Source organism: Corapipo altera, unplaced genomic scaffold (assembly GCF_003945725.1).
Source record: "Corapipo altera isolate COAL_440 unplaced genomic scaffold, ASM394572v1 2c, whole genome shotgun sequence".
NCBI classification, from domain to species: Eukaryota; Metazoa; Chordata; class Aves; order Passeriformes; family Pipridae; genus Corapipo; species Corapipo altera.
Genome location: NW_020884923.1, coordinates 5,444,214 through 5,458,029, shown reverse-complemented (window position 1 = coordinate 5,458,029; position 13,816 = coordinate 5,444,214). Strand labels below are relative to the sequence as shown.

Sequence of the window (13,816 nt, the reverse complement as noted above, 5' to 3'; positions counted from 1 at the left end):
CTCTCTCTCTTCTCTCTCTCTTCTCTCCTCTCGCTCCTCTCTTCTCTCTCTCCTCTCTTGTCTCCTCTCTCTCTTCTCATTGTGGGGTTACTTTTCTTCCAAGTTAGTGAGCTGACTCTGCTCAGTCATCAAGTGGGATTGATGCTATAGATGCAAGTGAGAGAGGAGAGGTATGGACAGGGGCGGGACCCTCCTCTTTTGGCAGCAGTGGCCACTTCTGTAGCTCAAATCGCCTTGGGCAAGTTCACCCAAAGTAGGTGAAATTAACTTCCTAGGATGATTTAACAGACAGAGTCTGGCTTTGGCAAGCTACAGGCCACAGTGAATAGTGTGGTTATTTACAATGGCCTTTAAATAACCTTCTCAGCAGGCCTACAATTTATTAATTTATACTAATTGACTCAGATTGAGACTATTTTATGGTAATTGGTTAATTGTTACAGCACCCAGATGCAACAGCAGCGAACACTGTACAAAAATGATGTGCGAGTCATTACTGATTCAGTGGCTGGCACCTCCTTGGCAAAATTTTATTTCAGCATTATTGGGTTGGTTTGGGTTTTTAATAGTTAGCCAGAATGTTAGTTGGTGTTTCAAGCAAACTAAACTTAAGTATGTTTTTAAAATTAATGAATTACTAAAAGAGCTCATCATGGACAGTAACAAACACTGTAGTTGGAATAATCAAATAGAATAGACCATGGCATGGATACTTCTGCTATCACATTTTCTCTAGAGATCATTGGAATTCATATTAAAGAGGTGAAAATTACATATTAAATGGGTGAAAATTGTTCCCAGATAGTCAAAAAGAAATGGTCATTTTTCCAACCATAACAGTAACTTGATCTCACTATAAAAGTAATGCTTGTTTAATATGTGGTTTTTTCCCTCACACTCTTTTTAGACTTGGTGGAGGCCCAGATGATGCAAAAGAAATCATGCGTCATAGTTTCTTTGCTGGAGTAAACTGGCAAGACGTATATGATAAAAAGGTATGTCATTATTATATTTATATGACATTGAATAATCTGGCTTCTGCAAAGTTGTTTCAACTGGTAGTCATAGGACTGCTGTTCTCTGGAGTTAGTAATTTTTTTCTTTGCAACTTTTTTGTGTTACTGCAAATGAATAATTATTCTGAACAAGGTGTACTTACTTAATCTTTGGGTTTTCAGTGATAATGTGTCAGTTCACCGGAAATAAATTTTGCAAACCAACCTAAACTCAGCAAAGATTTTTCTTCTATTATATAAATGTCCAAATTTTTTCCTTTCCGTTTTTCTTCCTGGACCTTCAAGAGAAAAGTAGGTGTATGACTCAAGATAATGTGAAAATGTAATATAAGTTTATCCTGAATTGTATTTCTATTTCTTCCCTTTATTGAAAAGTTGTTTTATGGAAAAAGGAGATTAGGGATTGGAGGGGACTCATAGAAAAAATCTACTTTCTAATTGTTTGTGTATAAATAGAAACGTTTTTGAAACTTATTTTTAAAAAGATATCTAAGAAAATTAAAATAGCGTTAAAACACTGAGCCAAAACAGCTTGTGGGGAAAAAAGTGAGTGCTGGGAATTCAATTGAAACAGCTTTCTCTAAACCCAGTCCTGTTCCTGTAATGATCAACACTTTGGGAATGATTTTAGGAAATGAATTTATCTCAGTAGTGAAACTCAATTCCACGGAAGTTGTTTTATATACAGAAACTGATTTTATCATAGTATTTCTGTAAGAATTTACTTGTTGCTATAAACCCCTTCTATTTTGATAAAGACTTCTCTTTTTTCCCCCCAACTGTTTTACGTTGCCAGTTGAGCTGTGTAATTTTAAAAGATAGGGTTTTTTCTACTTTTTTTACTTTGTTCAAATAAAAGGAAAATGGAAGACATACGACTGAGCAGAATATGTTTATGCTACAATGTCAGTGATACAAACTGTTTTTTCAGTTGTTGTTGAACTGGAATTTTAAAATGTGTGGTTGTTGGTGTGGTACTTCTCTGACAAATACCGGAATTGAAATAGAAGCCTGTATATGATGATACAAAATATGGTACTCTGAAGTTACTTGATACAAGTGTGATTTTTCCCTGGCAGTATCACAAGGTTTCAGGAAACTTTACACTAAATAATCCTAGCAAGTATATTAATAAGGTTACTTTATGAGCTCAACCACTAGTTGGTTATGTAAGGACACTGTAGAGAAGCACTATGAGGATACAATCTAAAAATACAAGTTAAGGACCTTTCTAGAGTAAAAAAAATCCCAGTCAATTGGATTGCAATGTTCTAGGAGTGGGTGAGAGAAAAAAAAGCTGTTACATTATTCTTGCTCTCTTGAAAAAGATTTCCTAATTATCTTGCATTAGAAATAGAGCTTTCAATTCTACACTGTGTTCAGCATCATGTTTAGTTAAGAATATATAGATACTCTTAATTACATGCGCTTTGATCCTTTCCAAATGAACATGGCAAATGTCTTTCAGCCAGGATCTTTTTCTAAGCTATTAAAATAAAAGGAGGCATTTTGCAGAGTTACATATATCTATATATATATATAAAAATATATAAATGCTGGCAGTTCACTTTTATGATCATGGAAGTGGATATGGCTTATTGGGTTATTATAACTGGAGAAATTGTAGTCCATCTTTGTTTGTTCTGGCCACCGTTGCTTTGAGAAACCAAATTTGCTAGTAAAAAAATTATTTGAATTTCCTCAGTTGAACAGTTAACTTCAAGGATTGTAAGAATTGGTTTTGTGCAGTACTGGCACACCATGTGTTCTTTATGGAAAAATAACTCATGTAAATGAGTTCTGACAGTATGTTTTTCTGTTTAATTAAAAAATAGTTTTGTTCCTATTTGTTCCTAACAAAGCCATTTGTCTGGCTGGTTAAAATATCCAGTTGTTCCATCTGCACATAGTCTTGCAGGTTCTGAAGTATGCAGGGTGTAAGACTGTGCTCTGAAATACAAACCACAAAGATAATAACACTTTCATTAACACAAAGTTAATGAACTTTCATTGAGTATGTTTATTGGAATGCTTGTATGAATATTCTTGAGGTATTTTGGTATTCTAAAATAACTCAGAGCATTAAACAAATTGGTTTTCAAACAGGTTTATTCTATACTTGCTTCTGTTTCTGTTTTTTGTTAGTAGTAGAATCTTCAGCAGTAGAGTCACTTGATGAAATTGATAGTGGATATAATTATTGGCACAGTAAAAATATTTCAGAGTAATTTTGCCTGAGTTTTATGCACCATGACACTGTAATTTTCTGGCTCTATTTCAGGAGTGTGTTTCTGTTAGCAATGAAAGAACGGAAGTTCACTTTCGGAGTAATGGAAACAAAAAAATCATGTGTATTCCAAGTAGTTGTGATAGTTTGTACGTGTTCACACTGTGCTTGTGTGCCTCTAATTTTATCATTTTTACAGATATTAAGTGCATCCCTGTACTTACTAGGTTATCACTTTACTGGTGTGGTTAAAGCCAGAATTATATATCTGTAAACTATTTCATGTATTTCATGTGACAGTAGCTCTGTTGGGTCAAATGGATCCAAATGGTCAAATGGAATTATTAGCTTTCTGATACTGCTAACTAGTTAACCTAATTTGGTACTACACAATGATAAAAATGTATGGCACACTGGAGCAGAGAAAGATCGTTGCCTTTAAATGAAAAATGTATAATAGTTAGCATTTGTGATCTGATGTATTTATTTTTGGCAGAAAAACCATGAGGGCATATGAAAGAGAGCAGCCTGTGCCAGGTTCTTCCTGTGATCATCTCAGCCCTGATGAGTTTTTATCTCTGTGCCTGAGTATGAGAAATTGAATAGTTTGGCAAACTCTGAAGACTTCAAAAGCCCATATACTTCAAAAAATATTTGTTTTATTTTTAACTGGAATCAGGAAGCTTTTGAAATGTCTCTGTTTCTCATTTAAGAGTTGTATTAGTGTATTTTTATTTGGGTTGCAGAAATATTCTTACGTTGTCAGATGTTCTGTTTAGGGTCTTTCACTGAACAAAAACCACATGGGCATTAATTAAAAGGTAGAAATTTGGGTATGTCTTCAGGCTTGAAGCACTCAAATAGCCTCATGGCAAAGGACGTCCAGACCTTTTAGCAAGGCCTGTTTTTTCTCATGCACATAATATAGATGAAAGAAGAAATAAACCACATGGAAATTTAGGCTGAGATATATATCTATATCTATATCTATATATCTATCTATATATATCTTCTTCTGATTTGTGGTAATACCTCTGATTGTTCCTGGAGCAAGTTAGGGAGTGCTAACAAATTAATTTGTTAGTACTGGGAAGGAAATAGGGACAAGTGGCAGTAATGGAGAAGGCTGGGATGCCTGGCTTTGCTGCAGGTGCAGTGCTTGTGGAGGCACCTGTCTCAGCATGGAGGCAGTGACTTTCAGCATGAAGTCTGACAGCTGCAAGAAGCTGTTCCTTACTCTTCAGCTGTGACTACCTTTGTTTTCCTCAAGACACAAAACCAGTAGATGATGAAATCCCATGATTGAAGCCCTGGGTTCAGGCCTGGCAAAATCTACAACATAACTGTGATCTTAAATGCACATTTAAATACTTCTGCGTATCAGATTTTGAAGGAAAAGGGCAGGAGGGAAATAGGAAAATACCAACATTTGGGTTTAGGCCGTTGCTATTTGAGTCATACTATTTTTGTACAAATTATCTGCACTGCAACAAAACCTGCAGAAATTACCCTTGTTAGTTGCTTTTGTGTTGTTGCCAAGTGAAGTAGTAAAAAGATCAGAAAACTGCTAACCAGTCTGATCTTTTCATTGTGTTTCCACTGATACTTTAAACTATATGGGCAGACCTAGAGGTTGATTACCAGCCTTCCCCCAGCTGCTTGAATTTACAGGGAGGAAAATATACATAAGGGTGTCTGATTCTTAAACTTACATTGCTGTAGTCCTGGGGGTTTGTGGTCTCTCTCTCTCTCTCTCTGTGATAACAGCATTGTATCAGTTGGAAAACAGCTTATCCATGGGTGAACCTCCCTGCTGAAGCCTGTTTTCCTGTGGATTTGTGTGGTGTCTCTTCCTACCACTGAAATCCCAGCTCTTCCTCCTCCACCTGCCTAGGACCACCTCATACAGGATCTGTGGGGTATTCCTAGCTCCCGACTGTGCTCCAGCTGCTGGCTGGGCAGCAGGCTGCCTGCTTCAGGGCCAGGTATGGGGATGAACCAGTTCCTACAGGAATGCTTACAGATTGGCTTGAAGCTCAACTCAAATTACCATCTTTTCTCCAAGTGGCAGCTCTAGTTTGAGGGGGACGGACAGGTTTTCTCCCTTCTGCTCAGCACGATTCAGCGGCACTCTGTTGGTGGATATGATTCTTATGGTAGTATTAATTTTTAGTTCATTTAAAGGAAAATTCTCTTTAAATTAAAAGGAGAAAGAAGACCAGATTGATGTTCTTAGGCATCATACTTTTTGTTTGGCAGATCAAGTGCATCGCAGGTACTTTGAAGTAGCTTCAACCACTTCCTATACAATACCAAGACATAATGATTCCTGGTAAATTATTTTTGGGCAAATTTTCTGTCATAATGAAGTGTTTGTGTAGTTGTTCAGTAAGCGTGAAAAAGTTCAAGGTGTAGAATCAAGCCTGTCTGTTCATCTCAGTGTACCTGTAACAGTCAAATACTGTATCTGCACCTTTCCTTCCCCTGAGATGGGTGACAACTTTCCCAGGACTTGAACCGTGGAAAGACTGTGGTGTTTCTCACACGCTTCTCTCAATGGATGCCAAATGGAAATGCCATTCACTTAGAGAAAATGAAGACACTAAGAATTTGGTACTGCTTTTGCTGTCATTTCTAACATCAAGCCTTGGAAATGGCCAGGGCAGATTCAGCTTGACAGATGGATATGAAATTGGATTTTTGTCTTGAACATCAACTCTTAAAGTCACTTAACTCACTCTGAGTTTAGACTTTTATTTCTTTATTTGTACAGACACATACATATCTATGCATATGTGTGTGTGTAATGCATAAACTTTGAAAATCTGTATTTCTGTTCCTTAGAGTAAATTGTCAGGAGGTGCAGTTCCCTGTCTGGTTGGAGTGTGTTCCTGAATTTGCACAGGCCGTGAGGGGAGGAAAATTATCCTGTACTAAAGCTTGGCAGCCAGGACTGAGGAGGGTGATTCTCTTGCTGACTGACAAGGACTGTGCTTATCAAAAGCTCATCTTACTCCTTTTGTGCCCAGGTTACTGAGTGTGCCTTTGGGTATTCACATCACTCTTGGATTTCCGACTTCTCATGTCATAAGTGGGGAGTAGCTGTGGCAGTAGCGCCTGGATACTATTTCCTTGTGGAACCAAACATGAAATGTCACTGGCTGTAGAGTGACATCTTCATGTTGTGATCATCAGAGTGGTAGTTGATGTTGAGTGTTTTAATCTTTATCATTAAACCTCAGCTTCAGTCGCCCTTGGGATGTATGGCAAAGCTTCTGGAGTGTCACAGTGTTTATCTCTGCAGAAGTTGCACCTTATTTGTCTTTCTAACAGTTTAATTACAGCTGAAATTTGTGGACATTTTGCTTCTCATTTTTAAATGAAGCCTTGTCCGAGGGTGGACAAGGTGGCACCCCTTCAGAAAGATTGCCAGGTTTCTGTAGCAGGGTGTTTTGGTGACAAAATCTGTGTTGAATGGTTCTGTCTGCAGTCTTCTGAACGTGGTGTTGAATGGTCTGAATGTGTCCCTCTGCATACACTTGGGTGTGTCGTTTATACCACACTCTGCTTCTGCTTTGTCTGAAAGCTCGTTGGGGAAGGATTTCTTACAGTGTTTCTCTCATTTTCTTCTGGAGGTGATGCCTAAGCTCTACATGCTGGTTCCTCATTCCTTAACAAGAATTATTTTAAAGGTCCTCCCGTTAAAACTGGGAGTGTGTCTTGTGAATATCCCAACAATCCCAACATGTCAGAGAAAGAATTTACTTGGGGAAAGGGAGGTGTACCTTTGGTGTCAGCTCAGGAGTTTGGAGTGGGATGTCCACAAGACTTTAGCCCCTGTTGGTTTGGTGTAGGTGGGGTAGAACAGATGGAAAGGAGCAATCCCCAGTTCTGGCTGTCCTCACAGCTGTGCCGGTAGAGGTGATGCTGTGAGGGAAGGAGGCAAAGTGTATGGGAAGAATTAAGAAACTTCCCTGCTGCTCTCTGTTGAGTTGTATCTGTGCATCCTAATCTCAGCTACCGTTTCCCCATTTCCAAAGACTGTAGGGGATGGTTGGTGTAGTTTAGGGTCAGTCAGTCAGTCATGGCTAGGCTTTGTGAACGAATATTTGGGAAGGCTCTATCCACATTTGTTACAGGCACGCTGGTGGCTTGTGAGGTCAGTATGTGACAGACATATCTGATTGCAAAAGGCACAGCAGAAAGACTCCTTAGATGGTGTATTCTGCAAAACACGCTTCTTTCTGCCTTGCCTTTTCTCCTCGAGAGTGATCCTGCGTGTGTTCTCGAAGGAGACAGCGGCGTTATAGATGGTGTGTCTCCAGGCCTCCCGATTGGAGGCCAGAGTAGACCAGTTATGGTGATCAATATGGCCAAGGCTGAGATGTTGTTTCAGGGAGTCCTTGTATCTTCAGGGCTCCTCTCTTGTGGCAGCCGGTGGGTGGCAAGTTCACCATAAAGCAAGATCTTAGGGAGGCGGTGGTCCTTCATCCTGGAGGTGTACCCTGTCCATCGCAGCTGTGTTCTCAGCAGCATGGCCTCAATACTTGTGACTGCTGCTTGCTCTAGAACAGATGTATTGGTCACATAATCTGACCAGCGGATGTTAAGGATTGTACGGAGGCAGCGTTGATGGAAGCGTTCTAGGAGATGCAGGTGGTGGCGGTAGATGACCCATGATTCGGAACCGTATAAGAGAGTAGACAACACTATGGCTTTGTAAACACTGATCTTGGTGCTTTTCTTCAAGTGTTTATTATGCCATATTCTTTTGTGGAGTTTTCCAAAAGCACTATATGCCTTTGCTAACCCGTTGTCTATCTCTCCGTCAATCTTACCATCCGAGGAGATGAGGCTACCTAGGTAATTAAACTGCTGGACTGATTTGAGCTCTGATTGGCCAGTGGTGATGTGGGGATGATGGAAGACTTCCTGAGGTGCAGGTTGATGGAGGACCTCTGTCTTCTTTAAGCTGACTTCCAGCCCAAAGTGCTCAGCAGCATCTGCAAAGCAGGGTGTTAAACGCTGCAGGGCTACTTCTGTGTGGGCCACAAGGGTGTCGTCGTCAGCATAAAGCAGCTCCTGGACAAGATGGTTTAAGGTCTTAGTGTGGGCATTCAGTTGCCTTAGATTGAATAGACTTCCATCAGTACGGTATCGAATGTAGATACCGTCCTGATCATCGAGGTCTGCCGTGGCCCTTTGGAGCATCATGCTAAAGAAGACTGTGAATAGGGTAGGAGCGAGAACGCAGCCTTGCTTCACACCATTCTTAATTAAAAAGGGCTCAGAAAGTGCGTTGCCATATCTGACTTGGCCGTGCTGATCCTCATGGAGTGAGATGATCATTTTAAGGAACTTGGGGGGACAACCTAAAGCTTTAGGGTACAGCTTGGATAAACACTAGTGTAAGCTGTTGTTGAGAGCTATATGGCTGGATGGTTTGTTTCTACAGTCACTGAAGTTTCCAATTACCTTTTATTTCCAGGATATGAAGGATACTGCGGTAAGATGGATGAATCCTATAACACCATTGACATAAATTTGCATCTGGTTCCTCCCTTCTCGTTACAGGCTAGTTTCATGTGTTCTAGTTGTTTCACTTCCCCAGACGGCAGAACTTTTGTCATCACTGAAATTTTCATCAGCTGACTTTTTGGATGTTACTGATAAACAGTTTTCTAATAAGCTTTGCTACTGAGCATCGAATTGGAGCGCCAACTTGATGAATAGTGCTTTTCATACCTGATTAAAATTATTACTGTAATTTTTTGTTCCTTAGGAGTCATTTAGTACTGTACTTCTCTTCCTGAAATGATGTTTTCAAAGTATTTTCCATAACCATTCCTATTTCAGATAGATGAGGAGAACAAGGAAGTGGTTTAAAGTCATAGTGAGGCCTCTTCATTTCAGTGGATTAAAAGAAAAAAAAGTAGTAAAAAACCCCTGAGTAAACCAGTAGTTAACCAGTAACTTTTTGAGGAAGAAAGTTGTCATCTAATGCATTTTCTTTTTCCTCTCCAGTTACACATCCACACATTTCTCCATATAATGATATTACCTTGCCATACTTTTTGTTTTTCATTAACTACTTGAATCTAAATCACAGTTGTTGAAGACTGCAATGTGAGTGTTTTCTCCTTCTCTTCACAAAGTAGTTGGAGCATGAACAGTCCCTGTTGTACTTGGTAACAAGAGTAGTTTGTTCTCCTGGAGATGTGTGCTGCACCATTGAAAAGACATTTTTTCTTGTCCTTGAGAAACAAGAAAGTTTTTCCTAAGCTTGTATTTTCATTATCTTCAAAGGAAATGTTTTAATTTTTTGTGAAATGGCATTTTCTGTTTCTCATCAGTAAAAATTATCCCAATCAGGGAAGTAGCAAAGTTGTTATAAACCTGTTAGCTTATGGATTTTTTTCATACTGAATTTATTGCTGAGAACTGTGAAAGTGTCTTTTTAAAAGGACGTGATGGACACTTGTCCCTATCTAGAGTACATTACTTGTTTTCCTGCAATCATGTGGCCTTTTTTTTGTTTGGTTTTGCATGTTTGCTTGTTTTGTTTGGATTTTTTTTTTAGGGGGGAGTTGGACTTACTGAGTATTCTTCTTTGACACAGAAAAATGAGGAAAAAATGGCAATCTGGGATATTCCACTGGAGTAACTCTGTGCTTAGGAATTGTGTGACTGCAGTGCTGGAGGGACATACAACTTTGAAAATCTGCTTTAATAGTGCAGAATTGCTTGGGATAGCCAGAATGCATACAAAAATAATTTTCAAAAAGTGTAGAAATTTATTCAGTAAAATACAATACTTTGGTTTAAAACATTGAATGTAACTGGATTTATACCTGGAAGATTCTTCCGATATTGAGTTCATATATGTTAGCTCTTTCAGCATTTATCCTACAGTGCCCCAAACCTTTACTTCAAAATCCTTCTCTGCTGTTGTATGTTTTCCATTCATGACAATGTAAGGAAAAACTGAATTTAGTTTTATAAAAGTATTAATCAGATTTATTGTACTGAGTGTATGAAAGAGAGAGATTTGGTTTTGCTTAGTAATTGCTTGCACTGTTACTGAAGATTTGGATCAGATAAAATAGGTCTCTTAGTATGTACACATCATGTGCATCTGTGCATCTAGTGCCTAGAACTCAGGGAAAGGAGGGAGTTTAATGGCAATTCTGCCTCCTTTGCTGTGGGGCAAATGAACAAATTAATTGTTTGGTGTTAGTGTTCTGGAGTTGAGGAGAGAGGTAACATGAAACTAGTGAAAACCACATGCAAGCTGATAATATCAGTGAAACATCATGTAATCTGTTGTATTGAAAGGAAAATCAATACTCTATTCTCAGGGTGTGTTTTAAATTGCATATGCAGAGATAACACTGAAGGGCTCCAAGGTACAAACAAAAACATTCTCACACCACACCCACACACATTTATGTCACACCCACACACATTTGCAATATCATACATACTAAACTGCCTTATCATTTTTGGACTAGCATCATGCAGAGTGATATTCCATGCTAAATATGCCTTCCAGTTAAAATCTTTGGCCTATAGGCAGTTCTTCCGGTGGAGAAGGTGGACACCAAGACTGGTTCAAAAGAGAGGCAAGGAAGTCTGCCTGGGGGCTGTGAGCAGATACTAGTGATTTGCTGTTGGGAAATACCACACTGTACTCTAAAAGCAGTAGGCAGGATTAGATCCAGGAACTCACTTAAGCATGAACTGGCCTTTTTTCAAATGTAAGATTAATTTTCACATCAGATAATTTCTTTTAAACGTAGGTTCAGATGAAGGTCTTAACACTGAAAAAAACCCAAACCAAACCATCATGCTTATTATACTCTCTGTGTAGTTTTTTTTTCCTTAGCTGTTTATACAGCCAAGTTATGGTGAAGTATCTAGAGGTGCCTTTGCCTCACAGCTATGCGGGTAATTACATTGGCCTGAAGAGTTTCTAGGTAATTATCTTTATGCAGCTCAATTTATCTGCAAGTCATGTGAGAGTGATATTTGGAATTTAGCTGTGTTGTGCTATTAACTGGATCCTGAGCTGATATTTTTGGGATTGACTCTAATGGCTTCTGTCTCTTACTAGAAGTTAAGAGACTCAACTGCCTCTCCACAGACCTACTCGTTTGATCTGGGGCGTAGGGAAAAAGAACTTACTTGTTTTCCTGGTAGTAATTTGGCTGGTTTGAGGTATAGTAATTTTATTTTGTTTCTTGGTGCCTTTCAGCTTGTACCTCCTTTTAAACCTCAAGTGACATCTGAGACAGATACCAGGTATTTTGATGAAGAATTTACAGCTCAGACTATTACAATAACGCCGCCTGAAAAATGTAAGTCAGAAATTATGTGTTAGCATGACTTAACAGTGTTTATAATAAAGCACTGTGTAAGGTTTTTTTCTATTTGAATGGAAAAGCTGTTCTCAGTGTTACTAAAAAAAAAATCTTCATATGGAAGTGTGTAAGAGTAACTCGCAATGACAGTTTTCTTTTTGAGAAGGAGCAATTACAAAACTTAGAATACTAGATCACTCTGGTTTGAGTTTTGAGGGCATTTTTGGTATGGACTTTCATGTTTTGATTTTGTTTGGGGTTTTCATTTGTTTGCCTATTGGGGATTTTTTATTTTTAAATAAGAGAAGGCTCTAGCTTGAAGTGTTTATTGGTTGGCAGTCAAGGTCCCAGTTCAGCAAAGTACTTGGAACATGGACCCTGCTTTAAGCATGTGGACACTGCTAGTGGCTGTCTAGTTTTAGTGAGATAGGCATATTTTAAAATACTTTGAAGACGAAAAGAAAAAAAAAAAGATCTGCCAGAGACAAGTGGATTTCTCTTTGTGTACATACCAATTACTTGAAAATGAAATGCCATATCAAGTTTCATTCTTCAGCAGAGCTCTTAGAGAAGCTGTTAATGAGGATGTAACCACTGCACTGGGACTTGCACAGAGTTTCTTTGTTGCAGTGAATGTAATTTCTCCACAGTTTGTATTTTTGTCATCTTCTGTGACATGCACAAGAATTATGATCTGATCAGCCAAGGACTTAACAGAGTTATTTACCAAGCCAGAGCAGTTAAAATCTTGCTTCTGAGTTCTTGAGTAAATTTTTTTTCTAAATGGGATATTTGTGAGTTTTTGTTTATTTTAAATTGGAGGCTGAGAAAGGCGGAACACAAAAGTAGACAATAGAGGCTGTAGTTATTGTTGCTTACCCTTTCCTAAAGCTAGTCCATTTTTTTGTGTTTTAGGATTTGCAGGTTAGCTGCAGTTTTCTGTTTGTACATAGACCTAGTGTATTTTCTGGATTTCAAGTTTTTAGTGTTTGAACACAGTCATAGAAAGCGCAGAAAGGTTTGAGTTGGAAGGGACCTTAAAGATCATCTAGTTACAAGCCTCCTGCCATGGGCAGAGACACCTTCCACTAGACCAGGTTGCTCAAAGTCCATAATTTAAGTGATTTTAAGTCTTTCTGCTGTGAAAAGAGAACCCTTACTTCTCCCATTTATCTTGATAAGAATTTGTTCATATTCGTAACTTGAACAAATTTTACTTAAAATTTGGATTAACTTGGAGTCTGTTGATTCGATATAATAATGTCCTGATCTCTTGAAACCCCACCTATGCAACGAGAATGGCTATTAGTTCATCAAAGGGTGAAGCAATACAAAACGTGCATGCCTCCAAGGCTTCAGCATTAAATTTATTGAATTCAGGGCAGGTGACTGAGTCTTAAGAATAATGAAGGGAGGGGTGATGACCAACAGCACTGCAGAGATCAGCTGCTGAATTGCTGGCATGGGGAGCCCTTCCAGGGAGCTGGCAGGGCTACCTCACCTGAGCTTGTGATGAGCAGCATTGCCAGCAGCACAGAGGTGTATTTTTTCCTGTGCCAGGTAGATTTGCTGCCATTTTTAGTGAACTGCAGTGGTTCAAGAACCACATGGGGCTTTCCCTTTTCTGTTGTTGTGGTTGGGACATTATTTTTAATTATTTTTATTTTAAAATCTACAAGGAATTGTATTATTTACAGTGTGGTATCACCTCTGTCTGATGTGATTACACAAAAGGGGGTTAAAATGTGTTTTAGGGAAAGAGGGCGAGTAACGGTGTCAGAAGGTTACTGCTGAAATAAAGATCTTTTCTAGATATTTATTTTTATTGATACTCTGTCTTATATCTACAGAAATCAGTCTGATAGCAAAACAAACAGGCTGTGTACATTAACCTCCTTTAAACTGATAGTGTAAAAGCAAGATTGTATTTGAAGTTACAGAACTGAGCGGCATTGTTGAAATCAAGTAGCCTAATCATAACAACTGCTCAAACCTGCATTAACTCTAGTTTTTATGTGTAGAATATATGCAGATACAAAAGATACATAATTCTGAAAGGTTGCATATAAATATGTCATTAGAACAACAGTCTCACTAGGAGTCTTTAAGAATAAACACTGTTAAAAAATCCATGTGAGAATGTCCATCCAAATTCTCCGAGTTAGGTAACATCTGGTGCCTGGTTTCCACTGGCACTGCAGGAACTATGTAAA

The 13,816-nt window shown here is 38.6% G+C and overlaps 1 protein-coding gene across 2 annotated transcripts in view; it reads left to right on the top strand.

Annotated features, from left to right (window-relative positions):
• Nucleotides 1–13,816, top strand: part of AKT3 (AKT serine/threonine kinase 3) — a 151,937-nt gene that overhangs the window by 133,293 nt on the left and 4,828 nt on the right. For both annotated transcript variants that reach the window (XM_027657331.1, XM_027657330.1), the window contains exons 12-13: nucleotides 908–995; nucleotides 11,498–11,600. In XM_027657331.1, the coding sequence (XP_027513132.1) occupies nucleotides 908–995; nucleotides 11,498–11,600 (191 nt within the window). The remainder of the gene's footprint in view (nucleotides 1–907; nucleotides 996–11,497; nucleotides 11,601–13,816) is intronic.